This window comes from Melospiza georgiana, chromosome 1, assembly GCF_028018845.1.
Source record: "Melospiza georgiana isolate bMelGeo1 chromosome 1, bMelGeo1.pri, whole genome shotgun sequence".
In the NCBI taxonomy this organism is placed as follows: Eukaryota; Metazoa; Chordata; class Aves; order Passeriformes; family Passerellidae; genus Melospiza; species Melospiza georgiana.
Window position 1 is genome coordinate 118,040,862 of NC_080430.1, and position 20,256 is coordinate 118,061,117.

Genomic DNA, 20,256 nt, shown 5'->3' on the forward strand with positions numbered 1-20,256 from the left:
AGTATGGCAGAGAATCCTATAAGTTGTTTAAGGCATAGGAACGAACCTGACAAATTGTGATTTTTAGAGAAACTGTGTATGCATGCATTGTGTTTTCTCTGCTTTTGAAATAATAATCTTTAAATCTTGCTTGTAAAGCGTTAGACAATTCCTGTAGTTAAAATAATCCAAAGGCACTTAGAGTACAAGGCTCTAATTTCTTTATTGCAAGCTGTAGTTTTCAAGAATGCTAAATGCATTGCATGCCATAAGCCTTTTCGATTGCTCATTAGTGAATTGTAATTTCACACTTCATTTAAAATATTCTTAAACATTCTCTCACAGTAAAAGGTTTCACACAGTAATTAAGAGGCCCAGTTAACAAAGTCTGAGAAGTCTGATTCCCTCACGGGGAATGATCTTGCTGAATTGTAGCATTTCAATTAACATGTTGAAGTTTGCCAAATATAAATTCTGTGTCACCGTGACCCAAAATATTATTGCCTGGTGAAATATATAATCATTTTTCCTCTCAGGAAAGGCTAATAGAGATATCTTTTATATTTTTGCCTCTCTCCTTGAACAGATTGATGATGAGCTTTTTAATCCAGATTATGTGGAAGTTGATCGAATCATGGATTTTTCACGCAGCACAGATGATAATGGAGAGGTAAACAAAACTTTGTTTAGTCCATCTCTAGTCATATTGACATTGTGTTTAGAATTTCTTGTTTAAATTCTATATATTTTTATTATTAATATCTAATATATTAATTAGACTTTATTTAACATTTACAGAAACTACCACAATATATATGTATGAAAAGTAGGAACATGTTTGAGAAAACATTGGCTAATGTAGCAGTTTCTCTTAAATAAAAGGTTAAGCGAGAATTCCAAACTTTTTAATGTTACCTTTTTTTTTAAAAAAAAAAAAGCACACAAAACAACCAACCAAAAGGCAAGAACAATGAAGAAGTTATTTAATATTGTAGATATATTGAAGATACTTAATATTGTGGAAATATGATGTTCATGCATGTAATGCAGAATTTAAATGAAAATTGCAAGAAACAATCTTAGCTAAATGTCATAATGATTTAGACTACCTGTTATAGAAGAAGTCCTGACCTCACTGTTACTTAATTTTTAATGATTTGTTCTGCAAAGAAGATGATTTTGTCTTCCAGCAGATTCCTTTTTGGTCCTGGGAGAATAGAAAGCTTCACTGGCAGTGTCTGTGTTTCCATGTTGTTCTATCAGTGAATGGTGATGGTTGACTTGTGTGTTTTGAAGTTTCTGATAAATCAGTCGATTTTTAAATATGTAGTAAAGCATAGAATTGTAAAGGCTGAAATGGGAATATTGTTTTGCTTCCAAATTTTAGTCTAACCTTACTGATTTCAAATGTGTTCTGCTCATTTTGCTGGTAAGCCTGCATTCTCCAGGTTTTCATTTTACTTGGTTAGATTGTCAAGGTGTCAGCCTGCTGTTTGCTTATCCTTCTGGCTGAATCAGGCATTCAGGTCTGATCAAACTTTTTGAATTTCATCTAGCCTGCACATCTCCTGTAAGAAAGGGTACACACTTTTATTCTTTCTGTATTGTGAGATAATGTAATTTTTGTCTTAACCCAGCCTGTCACGCATTATCTGGTGAAGTGGTGTTCGCTTCCTTACGAGGACAGCACTTGGGAGCTCAAGCAAGACATCGACCAAGCCAAGATCGAAGAATTCGAGAAACTGATGTCTAGGGAGCCAGAAATGGAGCGTGTGGTAAGAATTGGCTCTATATAGAGGATTTTATTTGAAAATAGTAAAGTAATGTGGTCTTTTAGAAACTGCTAATGGGATTTGCTGTATTTGAAACAGGAGCGACCTCCTGCCGATGACTGGAAGAAATCGGAGAGTTCCAGGGAGTATAAAAACAATAACAAACTCAGGGAATACCAGTTGGAGGGAGTAAACTGGCTTCTTTTCAATTGGTACAACACGTACGTAAAACATAGCTTACTGCTGAATCCTGCTTTGGAAAAGCTTTTATAGCATATTTAAAATAGCAGTCTTTTAAAGTAACCTGCTAAAGTGAGATTTTAGAATCATTTACATGTCTCATTTTTTTGCTGCAGTAGTCATATACAAACTAATTTGGGGTGGAACATGAATATTTCAGATAGATTCTTGCGGCAAGTGCTTTGGTTTCATGCATGTCCCTGCTGCTCCTTCCTCCCCCTTGTGAACTTGAGAGGTAGATAGAAGGGATATATGCATGCTGACTGCCTCACAAATCATAACATTTATTTAAAATGCAAAATGTTATGATGCCTTTTCATTCTAGAAATATCTGGTTTATTCACGTTATTGCCTTACTGATTTTCTATGTTTTAAGTTGGGAATAAATCATTCAACCTGTTTTTATTCTTGTTTTCAGACGAAACTGCATTTTAGCAGATGAAATGGGGTTGGGAAAGACTATCCAGTCCATTACGTTTCTCTATGAGATATATTTGAAAGGAATCCATGGTCCTTTCTTGGTTATTGCACCATTGTCCACAATTCCCAACTGGGAAAGGGAGTTCCGCACCTGGACAGAGTTGAATGTGGTTGTGTATCATGGGAGTCAGGCGAGCCGGCGGACCATTCAGTTGTATGAAATGTATTTCAAAGATCCACAGGTAAAAGCTCTTCACCTTTCTTTTTCTCTTTTTTTTTTTTTGTATATGCTTTACAGTTGTTTATTAGTTTAAGCATCAATTAGTTTTTCAGTACTGGTATGTTAGGTTTCAGTTAGAAATACAGATACATGTTATAAGAATGCTTTTTAATAGTGAGCAGTATCTCTCTGGGAATAAAGGGGCACCATGAAATGGTGCAACTTTTGTTTAGAGTTTCATTCTTTCATGCAAGGTTTTTCTTATTTTGTGTTTCTGAGGGGAGCTGGCAGAAGAGCTTCTTAATGGAGAAACTCCTTTAAGTGGAACTAAGCTTAAAAATCAATCTTTGCCTACCATTCCAGGAAAGACCTGCTTGCAGAAATTAAACTTGTCAATGCCTCTTTATCAAATTTTGTAAGTCAGATATATGTTGAATGTGTGTTACTGCACTTAGATTGAATAGTTGTGAGTGAAGGAAAGCAGAAATTAACTAGGAGTAGAAACAGAAAACAGAAGCTAAGAGGAGCAGCAGATCCCTACTCCTAAGTGCATGGCCTTTTCCCAGAGTAAACAGAATTAAGGGAAATAAAATGTGCATACACTGAATGTTATTGCAGAACAATAAAATATGCCTCCTATAAGAGAGAAAAAGGGTAGAAGTTCAACCTGTGGAGTACAATTTTCAACTGAGCTTTAAAAAGTGAGAGTGGTGAATTCATACATTTAGATTTTCTTTAAAGCGTTTTATTTTACACCACTGGACATTTTGATTAATAAACTAGAAGGATATAAAATCAATATGGCACACATTAAGTGGATTTAAAACTGGCTAGCTGATATTTCTTGATGTAATTGTTAATGAGAAGTGATTTGCATTTCCAGCATAGTTCTTCAGGGATTGGTTCATGTCCATGAGCTATATAACTTACCAATGACCTGAAAGAAAACATAAAATCATTACTGAGGAAGTTTTCAACTGACACAAAGATGTGGAGAGTGGTAAATGATTAAGACAGTTCATGGATACAGAGTAAGCTGTATTACTTAATAAATTGGATCCAATCTAGCAATAGTCAGAATAGCTAAATGCAGGGCTGTCTGTGGACAAGGCATGAAGATGATTCTTACCATAGGGAGAGCTCAGCTCTGGGAAGGCTGTAAGACAAAAGCAGATCTTTTTTTGTCATGACATGTGAGCAATTAAACCACTGTGACACCGTGGTTAAAAGGGCTGGTGTAGTACAAGTGCATGGGAGAAAACAAATCTTTAATATAAAGAAGAGAAAAGCCTTCTCCTCTTTGTCAGTGATGTGATCTGTGGTCCAGTTCTGCCTAGTGCTCACTTCATGCCCTCAAAATGTGTTGAAAAACCAGAGTCTTAGAGCAAAGCTATAAGAGAGATTGAAAGATAGAAAATATGCTTTTACAGGTAAAAAACTGATTAAAAACTGTTTTGAAGGTGATGACTGTGGCACAACTTGACATGCCATTAGGGCAAACAGAAAGAAGTATGTGTTTAAACATATTAGAGAAATGCAAAGTAATTTATATTAGTTAAAAGTTACAGCTGTGTGGTCTAGAAAATGACTGTTTTCTCAGCAATTTATCAGACAAACTTTTAAATGAAAATCATATCTGTGTTTGTCGATGATTTATTTGAGTAACAGTTGCTTTATTGAGGTCTGGTGTGCCAGAGAAGTTGTGTATGTCCCAGTCCACAGCAGGAGTGCTGGAGCTAGGTGATCTTTAAGGTCCCAATCCAGGCCATTCTATTAATTTCTAATATTCTTTATGATAATTCTTACATTTAGCTTCTTACCTAGATGTATAATACACAAATGAAGTGGGATTGAAATCAGTTTTTCTGATTTTAAAATAATTTCTTAGCAGAGATCGGTATTTTATATAATTTCAAAATTTGGGTTTGTACAAATACTGTCTCTGCTGAATAGTTTTCTGTGTTAAAAATCATGTTTGTTTGCTATTTGAGTGGTGCTTGTTCTCAGCATGTTCTTCCCCTTAGCAGTGACTTAGCATGAAGCCTGAAGGAATGTAATCTGAAAAATCCCACTTATTGTGCAAATTTTTAGTTATTTTGGCAATGTTGTTTCATTGATTTAAAGGTAACTAAAGGGATCTACAGCAAGATGCAGCAGAAAGTTTTGTTCCCTCATTGCCATATTCTTAACTCAGTTCTTGCCGTGAGCATGGCAGTCATTTTACCCCATAGTAAGTAATGACAAAGCACTCATGGCACAGAAAAATGAATGAATTTATGCTGGCTTTGCTCCCTGAACTGTCTTAAGAGTTGAATCAGACAATTACTGCATTTAGAGATAAAGGAGAAATGGAAAGAACTCATCCTTCTGGTGGCAGCTAGCTTAGATGTGTCACAAAATCACCTTCTGTGTTTCATTCTTTGTAAGAGTGTCAGCTGTGAAACACATGGTGGAAACCAAAAACAGGGAAAAAATCTCTTCATGTTCTGAAGAGTCCCCATGTAGTGTTCACTCTGTCATTCTCCAAAGTACCATCACTGGGAATAGGATGGGAGACAAAAAGGGAGCAAAAGAAGGCATGATTTAGCAGCATAATTTCTAGTTCCCTTGCCAGACACATCAACCCAGACATCAGGCATCTTTGGCTTTTTAGGTCTTAATATGAAAAGAGGCTTCTCAATCTGAGCTGTTTCTCGAAAAGACAATTGGACATTGAGAGTGTGTGAGTGGCTTTTGAAGGGTAGTAAACAACAGAGAACGTGCAAAAGAAGCACCTACTCCATGTGTAGTAGTGGGATTTTTCAGGGTCAGCCCCAGTTACTAGAGTCAAGTTGTTGTGAAAAGCTAAAGAGTAGTCAATAATAAAATAAGTTTCTGCAGTGGTGTGACTTCATCTGTAAGGACCTGGTGTTATCAGAGACATTCTGCTGTGAGGTTCGCATAGAGAAGCTTGTTCTGGTGTTCTTGAGCAATATAACTGAAAACTCTTCCTAGGGGCCCTTCCCTGGTTGGAATATCAAACAAACCATGTGCTTTTTCTGTATTATCCCACCTCTGAGAAGGAGTTCTGCTTTAAGATTACAAAACCTATATGTGCCAAATATGGCTAATGACGGAGACTTGGAAAAGAGCTGACTTGGTTTGTGGTGGAAATTTACTTGGCTCGTGAAAAGGTTACAGCATTTCAGCTTGCTGGCTTTCAAAGCTGCCCACTTAGTGTATCTTCATCTGCTGTTTGTTAAGTAACAGCTTTTTTTGTCCCTAACAAGATAAATATTTCTGGACTATGCCATGAGAAAGCATTGTTGGGCAGGTCGTTACTGTCTCTGAAATGCTCTTGATTTGAGTAGGCAGATTTAATGCTGAGTTCAGGATATCAGGTTTTCAATTATTTCATTGAGTCAGTAGCCAGTTCTGATCCCCATGGTTTGGAGAGGATTATATGCAGGTCATTTATAAAAGGATTCAGTCTTGCACAGGTCTAAGGGAAGAAATGGTCACCTTACTGTAAAATATGTGTTTCTTTTGAAATGTATTCAATATACAACCCATGACAGAGTCCTTTGAAAATGTGGAATAGCTTTGAGCTTGTGTAATGCTCATCCTTACAGAGACAGTTTTTCTGCACAGACCCAGTGACACTGGAGGTACCAAATTACATTTTTCTTTGAACAGCATTGGGAAGAAGCTTAGCATAATGTCAGAAAGATGCTCATTTCACGTTCCTGAATAAAGTTTATTCAGTTTTTTTTTTTTTAAACAGTCTTTATATCAGTGCTGAAAATAAGACTGAACTAATGAACCAGTGAATATGGTGTCAGACATCAAGTTAATTGTCCGGTTGAACTTTGCTTAACACAGACTTAGAAAAGTATTATGGAATTGTATGCAGATACACATTCCACAATTAAAAGCTCAGATATTTGCTTCTGCTAAAGCTGTTCACTAGAGTTGTTGTAGATTCCCCATCCCTGGAAGTGTTCAAGGCCAGATGGAACAGAGCTTTAAGCAACCTGGTCTAGTGGAAGGCATCCCTGCTCATGGCAGGGGTGTTGGAACTACATGGCCTTCAAGGTCCCTTCCAATCCAAGCCATTCTATGAACTGTAGGTGTTTTGAATCCCGAGTGTCTACTGGGAAAAAAAAAAAAAAGATAAACAGTGAGCACAATATTCAAATAGTCATAAAAAGCAAACCTTAATGCACTTTTGTTGTATTTAGATTGTTTGGGAGGACCTTCATGTACCTTCAATTCAAGTAAAAAGAGAATTCTCTTGATGAAGTCTGAAAACCTTATTTCAATATTGCAGCAATACATTAATGCCTCAAGGCATTCGTATAATCCATATGAATTACAACTGAAATACTTGTATAACTTCTTGGTAATCAATGTGCAGTGATACTGTAGGCCTATTTACAGGATTAAAAACAGCTATCATGAAGCCTGTAGCAAGCTTACAGAATTGTATTTCCCCATTTAGTCAGGAGCAATGACTTAATTTGCTATAAATGTCTTGTCCATTCTACTATTTTGTATTTTTTAAAAATAAAATTTGATGGTGAAACAAATTGCTTCCTTTCTTTGCCAGGGAGTTTATTTTTAACATTTGCTGTTCTTTTAGGGTCGTGTGATAAAGGGGTCCTACAAGTTCCATGCCATTATCACAACATTTGAAATGATCTTGACTGACTGCCCAGAGCTGCGTAACATTCCATGGCGTTGCGTGGTCATTGATGAGGCCCACAGGCTGAAAAACAGGAACTGTAAGCTTTTGGAAGGACTCAAGATGATGGATCTGGTCAGTGTGAATCTCTCTTATCTTTGAGTCTTCTGTAGTTTTATTACTTACGATTTATGATTTAATCAAAAAGTAAAATAAAAAGGTTTTTTCTCAAGTAAATCATCAGGTGTTAAGGCGAATAAGAGAATGCAGATGAGAAAGTATAAAATACCTGGAAGCATATGCATACCTTCAGTTTTGGAGTGCTGATATTTAATAAAATTTTTCATTGATGTAGGTGTAGAATAATGTGGACTCTCCTAAGACAATAAAAATAAATTTATTCTTTCCTTTCTCTCCCTTCATGTGAGTTAATCCATAGTCACTTCTTCACATAGACATTTATTTAAAAGTGTAATGTGGTCAGGTGGCCCAGTTTGGCCATGAGAGTTAAACTGCTCTGTGTTAATATCAGCTTTAATGTTAATTTGTTGCGTGGCCATAAGGATATTCTGTCTTATTGAATAAGGAAGGACAAGTGAGTTGGTTTCTGATGCTTACATAAATATGTATTATGTTATGTGTGCAAAATAGGTGCATTAAACTCATAGAGAAAAATAAGATAATGTGAAGATATTTACCTTTTAAAAGACACAATAATTACTTTGTTTTGGGCAGAATATTCTTTTAAAATGTGAGAACAATGCAGTCATGCTAAACTAATACCTGTAATTCAGTCTTTTAAAATGCTGTATACCTTTTGTTTTTCTTACTGTGGTTGCTGTTAGAGGAAACCAGAGCTTACAGTCTTACAGACTACAGATAGAGATATGGGACTTTTCACATTAGTTCTTGTTACTCTGCTAAATTTATGTTTGGCTCTGGGCTAGTTGCTGCACCTCTCTGGGCTCCTTCTCTAAAGCTACTTTAGTCTCTGCCACTCTTGTGCTCTATAGCATGTACTAGGAAGGTAGAACTCTGCTTCAGGTTTCCTGTTAGATCCTGTGTTGATCTCCTGGCCTGAGGAGATCAGTGCACTGAGGTCAGTTGGAGGTGTGGTAAATAAATGAATTTTTACTGGAAATGATGGATTAGGTTCAATGTTAGTTTGCCATCTGAAGTTCATTGTACTTGTGAAAGGGATGGGACATTGTGGACCAGTAAAATCTGTTCTTGTATCTTGGAGGACTTTTGAAGCTGCTTAAGTAGTGAAGTGTTTTTCTGGGCTATCACTGAAGGAACACCCGAGTACCAGTTAGAAATGTCCTGAGAACAGTTTTATGTAAGTAGCTGGGGGAGGGGAGAGGAAGCAAAGGTGAGACAGACATATGGTGACAAGGGGAAAGAATTTTGTGTATTTTTCCATTGGAAATTAAGGTGATGGATTCCTAGCCAACTGTTTCTTAACCTTGCAGGAGCATAAAGTGCTGCTTACTGGAACCCCTTTGCAAAACACAGTAGAAGAGCTGTTTAGCTTGCTTCACTTCTTGGAACCAGGTCGCTTTCCATCAGAAACCACATTCATGCAAGAATTTGGGGATCTTAAAACTGAAGAGCAGGTAAACTTATCTTGCACACTTACTTTTCTATTTAGATATTGTGAATTTATCACTTTTATTGCATATGAACTTCGTTACTTGCTTTTTAAAATAATACCTATTTTTTTCCTGGAATACCATGGTGGGTTTATCCCTTTTTTTCTTTCTTTGTTTATTTTCATTAGTTGAGGGTTTTCTGCTTTTGGTCAAAAGTAATTCTGCCTTTTCACTGTTCTGGGCTTTTTTTGGGTTTTTTTTTAGTCCTTTGTCCATTGGTCTTGCAGAAACAGAAAGACATTCCTTTTATTAAAATGTAGTGTTTAAAAAATAGAGGTGGGGTGTCTTATAATGGTTTCTGGATGAAAATACTTCTATGAGAATTAACTTGTCAGTTGACATTCTTCCTTAAGCATCAGAGTGAAGGGACTCTCCCTGTAACTTCTGTGGAATTAATAACTGAGAGTTTTCTCAGTGACTTAAGTGCAAACAGGAACATACTAGAAACCTAATTTAACAAGAGGTAACCAAATAGAGGGAGGTTTTTTTTTTACTCAGAAATAGTTTTCTTGAGCTGTCCAAGAGAAGAAATGCATAAATTAATACAAAATAAAAGACCCTAGTTGCAACATGTGTTATATCTCAAATGTAAACTGTTTCTTTGTATGTATCAAAATGTTTTAAAAGGCCAAATCACCTTAATATTAGGAGGTAACTGAAGCATGGCATCTTAATTTGGCCCTTTGCTTCCTGTGGTAATAACTGCATGTATTTTTGTATGTAACTTTGCTGGCTTTGTCTGAAAATTCAATTTTTGATATCTTTCAACTTTTGCTTGCTTGAATTTGTTGACTTTCTTTGAGAACAATTCTTTCACACATCATAGTCTTAAGTTACAAAATAGCTCTTCTTCTGGCCCCTGGCCTCCTGGCAAAATAGGATATGTTTCCATAGGTTGTCAGTCAGAATGGACACTGACCTGACAGAGCCAGCTCTGATGCAGAAGCCATGTAGACCTGTTAATGAAGTGTTTGAACTGGAGCTAATATATCCCAGCTCTCAACATAGCTTTTGTATGGCCAGCTCAAAATGACTGGAAGCTTTTGAATCCCTACATGGAACTGTTACTAAAATAATGGCAATGGCAGATCAGAATTAGATTGGTTCAACAAGTTCAGGAGAACTTCTTTATCTGTTGACACAGATGTTTTGGAATTGGGTTTAAGTGGTGGGACAGGTTATGTGTTAAAGGCTTGGGGTTTCCTCTCCATTCCTTGCAGTTGTATTCCATATATTTTCTCAATTGTTCATCCCTCTCTGCTAATTACCTTTTGTGTTCTGAAGTTGGTTTATTACTAAGGGAATTATGTAAATACAGGAGAAAGTGTTTTCTGTTCATATTTCTGCTGTGCAGCTCTGCATCAGGAGATGACCATTTCAGGGTGAATTAGTAGCTCTTCAGCACTGAGATGGTTTGTACTTTGAAGCACTGCCTAAAACAACCTAAATGCCAGGTGTTTTGGGTTTTTTTTAATATGGAATACATTTGAGCTTTTTATGCAAGAGACTTTACAAAAACTTAAACTTAGCCTTTTTTTTAGGAAAACTGACATTTTCTTCTTTTCCCCTCCCACCCTTTAGGATGTGTCTTAATGAATATTCCAGAAAACCTGGGGACACTAAAAATTATCAGTGTCATAAGTGAAATACACAGTGTCATAAGTGAAATACAATGTTTTCATTTTTAGACCAGTCCTAAATAGTTTTCTACGTCAGTGGATGTCAAAACTAGGGAAATAAGAAAATAATTAGAAGCAGATACCTAAAGTGGGAAAATAGCATTAAATACTGATTAGTAATTAAAAGTGAACTGCAAAAGTTATCTTAAAAGTGTCAGATTTGCTAATTTAATGAAGGGTTACTTGGCATGATTTGTGTGCAGTCCCTGTCTAGAAGGATAGTTCTGAGTGAGATCTATTTAATTACAGACATCACTAAACAGAAGGGCTACACACCAAAAATAGACTTTAGAAATGTGTGTGTGTCACTGAGTTAACAAGGAGAACTTGCTGCTGAGTCACTGAAAAAAGATTTTTACAATGCTCTCTACTTGGCATTTGAGGTAGAAAACAAGGTTTTTAGAATGAAGGAAATTGAAAAAGAATATTTGATTTCTAGCAGTTTTAATTCAGTTATTTTATTAAACATATGTTTTCCAGGTGCAAAAACTGCAAGCTATTTTGAAGCCCATGATGCTGAGACGTCTCAAAGAGGATGTGGAAAAGAACCTGGCCCCCAAAGAGGAAACCATCATTGAAGTTGAGCTGACAAATATTCAGAAGAAATACTATCGTGCTATTCTTGAAAAGAATTTCACATTTCTTTCCAAGGGCGGAGGTCAGGCAAATGTACCTAATCTTTTAAACACTATGATGGAACTAAGAAAATGCTGCAATCATCCATACCTTATTAATGGTAGGCTGCCTACTTTTCTCCTCATTTGAAAAATGGTTATGAAAATGTTCACTAGGTTTAAATTCTATTTTAGTGTGTCTTTTTATTTATTCATTCGTTTTAGGTAGAAAAGAGATAACCTTTTAGATTCTCACAGGTATGGATATCTCCTAGCCAGGACAGCGCTGCTGTTGCAGCTGCTTTTTTTTTTGTGCTGCTTTTTTTAAGGCTTCCTGACAGAATTAGCCTGGGCTGAGTTAATTTTGGTATTATAAAGTTTTCCTTTCTGTTATTTGTGAAAAACAAGACTTCAGTTATCATGCAGGTTGTTGGATGGTAGCATGAATATGGTAGTTTTTTCTTCACTTATAGTTAGCTGCTACTTACTTTCTTGCTGTCAAACATCATAAGGTAGTAACTTAAAATTTTCTGAACAAAAGTTGCAGAGTAAGAAATCGTGATTGAGCCTGCTTTTATGACCACCTGTTGTCAGTTACTTTTCTTAATTTGACTAGTAAGAGAAAGATGAGGGTGAATGTCATGCTAGACTTCAGTGGCTTTTTCTGTGTGGTGGTATTGGGGTTAGATCAGGATTATCTTTGGCAAGTAGTATGGAATCATAAAATATCTTAAGTCGAAAGGGAGCCATAGGGCTTATTGAGTCCAACTCCCTGCTCCTCACAGAACTACCTAAAACTAAATCATATCACTTAAGGACCAGATGGGTCTTGAACTCTACTTGTGGTGCCATGACCACTTCCCTGGGGAGGCTGTTAAGTGACCAGCCCTGTGATGAACCAGCCATTTCTGTCTGAAGTGTGCTAAACTTGTATGTGCTGGTCAGTTCTTCCCTTTGAGGGTGTAACACAAGTCTCCATATAGGGTTGCATTCTACTAGTTTCTTGTTTCCCAACTCCTGTTTCTAACTAGTTATGATTTATGGTTGGTTTATGCTGGTTATAGGCTTCATGATGAAAGACTGTTTTGTTCCAGAGCCATATGTGTTTTCAGGTTTTTTATTGTATGACTTCCATATTGCAGTACTTAAGTCTTTTTTCCTTGACATTTTTTGTTTAAATGGGAGGAGATGCTTAAACTGATTCATGAAATTACATCTAATTACATTTCATGCACAAGTAATTATTTCAGAGACATAATAAAGCTTAGTCCAAAGGACGTCAACTTGTCCATGCTGGTGACTGTTCAGTTTCTAAACTCATATGGCATATACTAAAGTAGCTTTGTGGTTCTGGTGCAGGGTTTGTTGGGGTTTTTTACTTGATTTTTTGACTTAAGTTAATCCATTGTAAAAATGAGTTTATCACAATAGTTTAGGCTGTTCAGGTTATGGGTGTTTGAATTGATGCTTCTTGGCTTTCAGCTAGTTTTTAACCTTGCTAATATTTTTTCTTATTTCATGTTTATTGAAAGAAAAAAAAAGAATACTTTGCTCCTATTTTGTTTTGTCAAATAGAGTTTATGAGCAGTGATTGCAGTATTGCCTACAGCAGTGATTTTTTTTTTCCTTAGAAATCTTGTATCATTTACTATAATTAAGAGACTGATAAAGTTCAGGTGTTAATTTAGAAAACCTCAAATATTTTTTGATTGGTGTATCTTAATAAAGGGAGGTGGGTTTGTGTCTTAATGCATTTGCCATTATCAAACATTTTTGTGATGTTTGGAACCTTTGGACTTGCATGGTATCATTCAGCAACATGGCAGGTGGGTTGAGCCTTCAGATTTGATGGGAAAAAGAAATCCTGATCTGTTGGTGTGGAGATGGAACTAAACAAACACATCCTTCGTAATTCTAGGGCAGAAAATACTCCTACATGCTGTAGTCATCTGAGCCCAAGGTTTTATTTTGCTGATTGAAATTTAACAACTTTACAGTTAGTGTAATGGCACAAGTTATTTATTTTATTTCTGCTCAGAGTTTTTGCAGTACAAGTACTTAAGGTAGTCTAGTATTCTCCTGGTGAATGATTTCTTACAGTAACAAGTTCTGTTTTCTAAGCTTAACTGCTTTTATAAAAGTGTCTCTGAATCCGCATTTTCTTCCCAGTTTGTGGGGTTTGTGAGCAAGCATTTTATTTGAACATTTGAATCTGTTTTGTTTTGTGTATGAGTTGCAAACAAGTCTTCTATATTACTTCAGTTAAGACTATATGATGGAAGTAGTATGGTAGGAGTTGAATGTAAAGTGGGGGTTTGTTTCTTTCTTGATTGATGGATGTGTTCTGCTGAGACTAGGAGTAGGCTTCTAGAGGTAGTTACAGCATGTTGGGTATTCTCCAGTCAGCTTGGGTAAAGCCTTGTCTGTCATTTTTCTTAGGGCTGGACTCCTTGTTTTCTCCATAGCAACCATTCTCAAGTATTTATACATTGTTCCTCTCTCTATCTCCAAGAACCAGCAGTGGGGAATGCCTCTATAGTTACCCATCTTAGTGCTGACCTCCAGAAAGGCTCCTTACTCTGTTTGTTGTGCCCTCTTGAGCCCAGGAAACCTCTCCTAATGAAGAATAGAAGTGGAGGTTTCCCTGATTGACCAACCCCACATTCAAATACATTCCTTTCATGCTGTACTAAATATCAGCTAGAATAGGAAGCAATTTTAGACTGGCAAGTACTGCATCAAGTAACTTTTGGGTAACAGGCTGCTCAGTGGACATGATGTAATTGCAATTGATGTAGGAATTAAAAAAAAAAAAAAAAAAGATGGTCTTCTACAGGAGTTACCTAGGACAGTGTTATTGAAAGAACAGATTTTTGGAGTTATCTGTACTGGGTTTGGGTCTTGGTGAGACCAAGCTCTGATACTGTAAATTCACCATTCAATAAACCAGATTGTGGGTTTGTTGTGGTGTGGTTTGCTTTTGCAGATACTGTTCTTGCATATTGCTTCACAGTAGTGAAACTTAAATCTGGATATTGCAGTTGAGTCAGAAATAATTGCTGTAACCTGGAAAGATGACTGAAATTACTCTATGGGAGCTGCTTGACAGCCTGCTGTATCCTGGAATTGCCAAAGTTCAGTACAGAGTCAGAGATTTACTGCCCAAAATTCTGCCTGTTTTACCAAGACAGGCAGTGATATGATTGAAGGGAACTTTGAGTGTCTGCTTGCACTCATTTCATTTGAGCTTACTTTCCTGATGTGCAGACCTTTAGGATGATCCAGAGAGTCCAGCTCAGGAAAATCCAGGGATGTAAAACTATCTTGAAATGCGGTCACACCTTGAGTCTGTGGAGTTCTGTAAAAGGGAGTGGTGCAAGCTCAGGGAGCAGCACAGAGCTGAATTGCCAAAGTTCAGTACAGAATCAGAGATTTACTGATCAAAATTCTGCCTGTTTTACCAAGACAGGCAGTGATACGATTGAAGGGAACTTTGAGTGTCTGCTTGCACTCATTTCATTTGAGCTTACTTTCCTGATGTGCAAACCTTTAGGATGATCCAGGGAGTCCAAGTCCAGCTCAGGAAAATCCAGGGATGTAAAATTACCAAGAAATGCGATCACATCTTGAGTGCGTGGGGTTGTGTAGAAGGGAGCGGTGCGAGCTCCGGAGCAGCACGGAGCTGTCAGGCAGCCTGCCCCGGGTGGGATCTGCTGCGGGCACCGCGTTACAGCAGGCACTGAACCAGCCTTCGCACAGCCAGGGCGCGTTCCGTGTTTGTTTACAGGCATCTCCTCAGAGCTGGGATTTGAGAGAGGGATGCTCAGCAGAAGCCTGGCAGTAAGCTGTTCTTCCCCCTCCCCCCAACCCTTCCATCTTGCCTTGTGCTATTCAAAAGCAGTATTGAAGCTGAATATAAGACAAACTAGAAATATTTTATAAACTATGTTTTGTTACCAAAAAGAAAAGCGGAGGGGAAAAAAAGATGGCTCAAAAAAAGGGCTTCTTTGGAAGTAAAATAAGCTTAGAACAAAGATTCCTAACATTTTACATGCCAAGATTGGCAATATGATAGTTCTTGGAATTGCCCACCTTGTAGAAATGACTTAAAAATGGAATAAAAGCATAGGAGAGATTGAAGAGAAAGCTTGAACTTGGTCTGTAGTCTTCCAATAGTAAACAGAACAAGAAAATAGTTGCTGCTGTGCATATCATTCATAGGCAAAGTGAGTGGCAAGAGAGAACTTTTGACTAATGCTGGAAGGAATAAATACATTGGATAGCTTCATCAAACTGAACAAAAAAAATACATTCAGTGAGAAAAACCTAAATAGAAGGTAAAATAATAATTTCATAGCTGCTTCTGCCCCCGTGTTTTTGTTTGGATTTTTATTTTAAAATTAATAATGAAAGGAGGAGGATCAGGTCATGTGGATGTTTAAGGCTGATTTTAGAGGCAGATATTAAATGTGATTTGTGTCCCTTGTATTTTCCTGTAGAAACAAGACATTGTTTTCTTTCATGTTACATTTTTAAAAGGAAAAAAATCCATTTTATCAGTTGAAATATGTTTAATTTTTTTCACCTTTTTTCATTTTTTTTTTCATTGAATTCTATGTGTCAATATTTCTATGAATTTATTTAGGAAAGAGTTTAGTATTGCTCAAAAGAGGAAAAAAAAGAATGAATTCTCAGAGCTATGTTTTATTTGTACTGTATTTGTGTATATGTTTGCTTAAAATTTAAGCTTAATATTTTTTATAAATGTTTATTTTTTTTATAAATATTTGTTCACATAGTGCTTAAAACATTCCTGCAGTTTCTATAGGGTATTGAAGGCGAGCTCATTGTTTATTAATAAAACCCTTTGCAGTGTTCATGTATTGCTGTCCAATCTTTGCAGGTGCTGAAGAGAAAATTTTGGAAGAGTTTAAAGAAACACACAATGCCGACTCTCCAGATTTTCAGCTCCAGGCAATGATCCAGGCTGCTGGCAAGCTCGTACTGATTGACAAGCTGCTGCCAAAACTGAAGGCTGGTGGCCACAGGGTGCTTATCTTTTCCCAGATGGTGCGCTGCTTGGACATACTGGAAGACTACCTCATTCAAAGACGGTGAGAGCAACAATATAATACAATTATAAATAAACTGTGCCTTCCTCTGTGACCACTGCATTTAACCTGTGAGTAATCCATATAGAAAGGGAAGAAATGAAAACAGTGTTTTCTATAGTGATCTGACTTAAGGGAAAGAGCAAACCTAGAGGTTGCAAGTACTGAGCCCTTTCTTTTCAGTGGATACAAAATGACCTCATATGGAGGGCTTTAAACCTCTCAGTTAAATATTTTGATGGCTCTAGAGTTTTTTAGTTCAGGCCTAATTTTTTATTGAATTCCTTGGAGTCAAAGTCTGTTCTTTACCACAGAAGGAGACAAAGCAATATGTCTTCTCTGATGAAGTTATAGTCTCTTAGTTGTAGTTCTTCTAACCCCATAGAAGCATATTTGTCTTTTTTGTTTTTAATTGTGTATTCTTTTAAAGAAGCAGTGCCATTGCACTAAAGCAATCCCTATAATGCATCTCTTTTTCAGGTACCCGTACGAACGAATTGATGGTCGAGTGAGAGGCAACTTGCGTCAGGCAGCTATTGACAGGTTTTCAAGACCTGATTCTGATAGGTTTGTTTTCCTGCTGTGTACAAGGGCAGGAGGTTTGGGCATTAATCTTACTGCTGCTGATACCTGCATCATTTTTGATTCAGACTGGAATCCCCAAAATGACCTCCAGGTAATACAACAAGAGATGATTTTATTGAAAATTAAATTTTTCTTTGCCTTTTTACTGTGAAATTTTCTTCACCTACAAGATAAATTATATGTTGTTGCTCTCTTGAAAGCATAAACAATATTATTTATATTGAAAAAAATAAACTTTTAAAGTATGTTCTCTCTGGTTATTTCAAATTCTTTTTTCTTCCAGTTGTAACCTGTAACTGAGTATCTGCCTTTGTTTCTTCAGGCTCAAGCACGATGTCACAGAATAGGGCAGAGCAAATCAGTGAAAATTTACAGGTTGATAACAAGGAATTCTTATGAAAGGGAAATGTTTGACAAAGCTAGCCTGAAGCTGGGCCTTGATAAGGCTGTGCTACAATCTATGAGCGGAAGAGAAAATGCCACAAATGGGGTAAGGAATAGTTTTTTAAGATGCATTATCAACAAATGCTATGAATGAGTTACACTTTGCTTGCCTATGTGTGTTTTAGCTGGAGAACAGTGGTTTTCAGATGCAGTGTGGCTGATAGTTTAGTCAGGTTAAATAAGGGCATTGGCTACATGAACTGGCTCAGCCTATCTAATGGCTCTCTTATTGCCAAAAGGGGGCAAGTGGAGTCATGTTCCTTCAATCCTGATCCATTCTCATCATTCCACCCTTTTTATTATGTTGATCCTGACACTTCATGGAGTTCTAGTTAGCTTTTGCTGGTATAGCCTTTTTGCTTTGGGACTTACTTTGCTTTAGCTTTTTTGTCAGGTTAGTAAGTTAAATCTGCTCCCAGGAGGAGTTTAGCAGTCATCAATGCTAAAGGGATTCAGTGACAATGAATTATTAAGTCGTTTAAATGACTCACATAACTTCACCCTGAGAATTTTGTTGTTTGTATTCTTCTTTAAAAGGTGATTTGAGTGTGAATGTTTAATTGACCACGACCACATTATTGTAGAGTTTCAGTTCTTAAAATGCCAAATACAAGGATGATCCATCTGAAACTCCTCTTACGTGTTACAGGTGCAACAGCTGTCTAAAAAAGAAATAGAAGATCTTCTTCGAAAGGGGGCATATGGTGCTCTGATGGATGAGGAAGATGAGGGGTCTAAGTTTTGTGAAGAGGATATTGATCAGATTCTCTTAAGGAGAACACACACAATTACTATTGAATCTGAAGGAAAAGGCTCAACATTTGCAAAGGTATGCATTGACATTCATAGGAAAATGAATAAAACGTGACCAGAATAGATGGAAATATATTAAATTGCCTTCTGTGTCAATTTATTATTTTTGTGCACTTGTCTTTCTTTCTTGATACTACCTCTTCCTAAGCATTGTATTTGCTAGTGTAAAACAGGTATTCTTTGTAGCATGCAGTTAAGAAATCAATCCACTTGCTTTTACTTTTACTAGGCTAGTTTTGTTGCATCTGGGAACAGGACAGATATTTCTTTGGATGACCCTAATTTCTGGCAGAAGTGGGCAAAGAAAGCTGAGCTGGATATCGATGCTCTAAATGGAAGGGTAAGCTTTATAACTCTTTCTAGTACAATTAAATTGAAGATTTTCTCCTCCCCCTTCACCCTCTCCTAAATTTATACATTTTCCCTATCATTTTAGAACAACCTAGTTATTGATACACCAAGAGTAAGGAAGCAAACCAGACTCTACAGTGCAGTCAAAGAGGATGAGCTGATGGAGTTTTCAGACCTGGAAAGTGATTCTGAGGAAAAGCCTAGCACAAAGCCCCGTAGGCCTCAGGACAAATCACAAGGTTATGCAAGAAGTGAATGTTTCAGGGTGGAGAAGAACTTGTTGGTTTATGGGTAAGATATGCAAATAGAACATACTAATTGTGGCTAAAGACCTGAAAATAAATTATATATAGTAAATAACTCATCCTTCTCTTGGACACATTCACATACCATCATACTGTATAATGCTTATACGTGCCAGATTTGGTTTTGGTTGCTATATATATAAATTGCACTTATATGTGTTACTTAGTTTAAAGTATCTGAGTATGTCACAGATGGCTATGAGCTCACTGGTATGATAAGTGGCTTTGTGATGACAGAATACTTGTTTCTGGTTTCTCAGTGTAAAGAATTCTTGAGTTAATGAGTTTCAACCTCTCTTTTCTAAGTGTTGAAGAGAGTAATAGTGTATTTGTAAAGAACAAAGTAGTTTTGAAATCAACGGTCAATCTAGACTTTGTCACCACTTACATTCAGATACTTGATATTTTCCCCATTGAGTGTGCTAATTTGAATTTTATCTCTTTGCAAGCAGGTAGCTGTATTTGAGTTCTAACATGGTGGCCTTCAGAATGACTGTCTTTATTTTAGAAATTTAATTAAATTTAGTGTTCAACAGTTGCTAGTAATAGGTTTCTGGTTCAAAATAGGAATTGTTCCTCAAATCCCATGATTGTAGGGATTGGTTGAGTTTCCTATTTGTAGCTTACTGGGATCTTTAGAGTTAAACATATGTACTTTATTAATTTGAGTGTAGTTCAATTGCAGCTTTACGAGCAGTGAACTTATTGCCTGTTCTGTAAAATAAACATTCTTGACTCTTTGGTGCTGGAAGTTGGATTCCCTGACATAACCTGCAAATGCAAAATGCATTAGCGCTAACACAGGAGGTCCCAAGTTGCTTGATACCAGGAGTTAAATTGAAAGTCACAAATTAAAATACCAGTACCCTGGCTGTTGTATTGAACATATTTTTCTTGTAGCTGGGGTCGGTGGACTGACATCCTCTCACATGGGCGCTATAAACGTCAGCTAACAGAGCAAGATGTGGAAACCATCTGCCGGACTATCCTGGTGTATTGTCTTAATCATTACAAAGGGGATGAAAATATCAAAAGTTTCATCTGGGATCTGATCACTCCAACTGCAGATGGGCAAACTCGAGCTTTGGTTAATCATTCCGGTATGTCTACCACAATCAAATAATGATGCTAGTAAATACGAAAGAATTGCTTCAGTCGTGCTATGTGTTTGGTTTAAACTATAGCCATTCTGACATGTCGTAGGATCTTGTCAGATTTTATGAGTAAGGTGGGCTTTGACTTGGTCTGTACTTAAAGGGGAAGTCTCCCTCAGACACTTTTTAGAATGCAGTTCTCTTTCCTTTAAATTTCTTTTAAACAAATATTCCAGCATTATTTTTTGCTGGCACCTACTGCTGGATTTCATCTCTTTTAAATTGCCATTAATCAGAAAGCTCATTTCCTTACG

The 20,256-nt window shown here is 36.8% G+C and overlaps 1 protein-coding gene across 1 annotated transcript in view; it reads left to right on the forward strand.

Annotated features, from left to right (window-relative positions):
* The window catches only part of CHD7 (chromodomain helicase DNA binding protein 7), a 128,951-nt gene that overhangs the window by 92,360 nt on the left and 16,335 nt on the right, over window positions 1–20,256 (forward strand). The window contains exons 9-22 of the mRNA XM_058029733.1: window positions 566–649; window positions 1,617–1,754; window positions 1,851–1,972; window positions 2,410–2,653; window positions 7,253–7,429; window positions 8,767–8,910; window positions 11,106–11,361; window positions 16,143–16,353; window positions 16,831–17,026; window positions 17,258–17,425; window positions 18,029–18,208; window positions 18,422–18,532; window positions 18,629–18,834; window positions 19,749–19,948. Coding sequence (XP_057885716.1) covers window positions 566–649; window positions 1,617–1,754; window positions 1,851–1,972; window positions 2,410–2,653; window positions 7,253–7,429; window positions 8,767–8,910; window positions 11,106–11,361; window positions 16,143–16,353; window positions 16,831–17,026; window positions 17,258–17,425; window positions 18,029–18,208; window positions 18,422–18,532; window positions 18,629–18,834; window positions 19,749–19,948 — 2,437 coding nt within the window. The remainder of the gene's footprint in view (window positions 1–565; window positions 650–1,616; window positions 1,755–1,850; window positions 1,973–2,409; window positions 2,654–7,252; window positions 7,430–8,766; window positions 8,911–11,105; window positions 11,362–16,142; window positions 16,354–16,830; window positions 17,027–17,257; window positions 17,426–18,028; window positions 18,209–18,421; window positions 18,533–18,628; window positions 18,835–19,748; window positions 19,949–20,256) is intronic.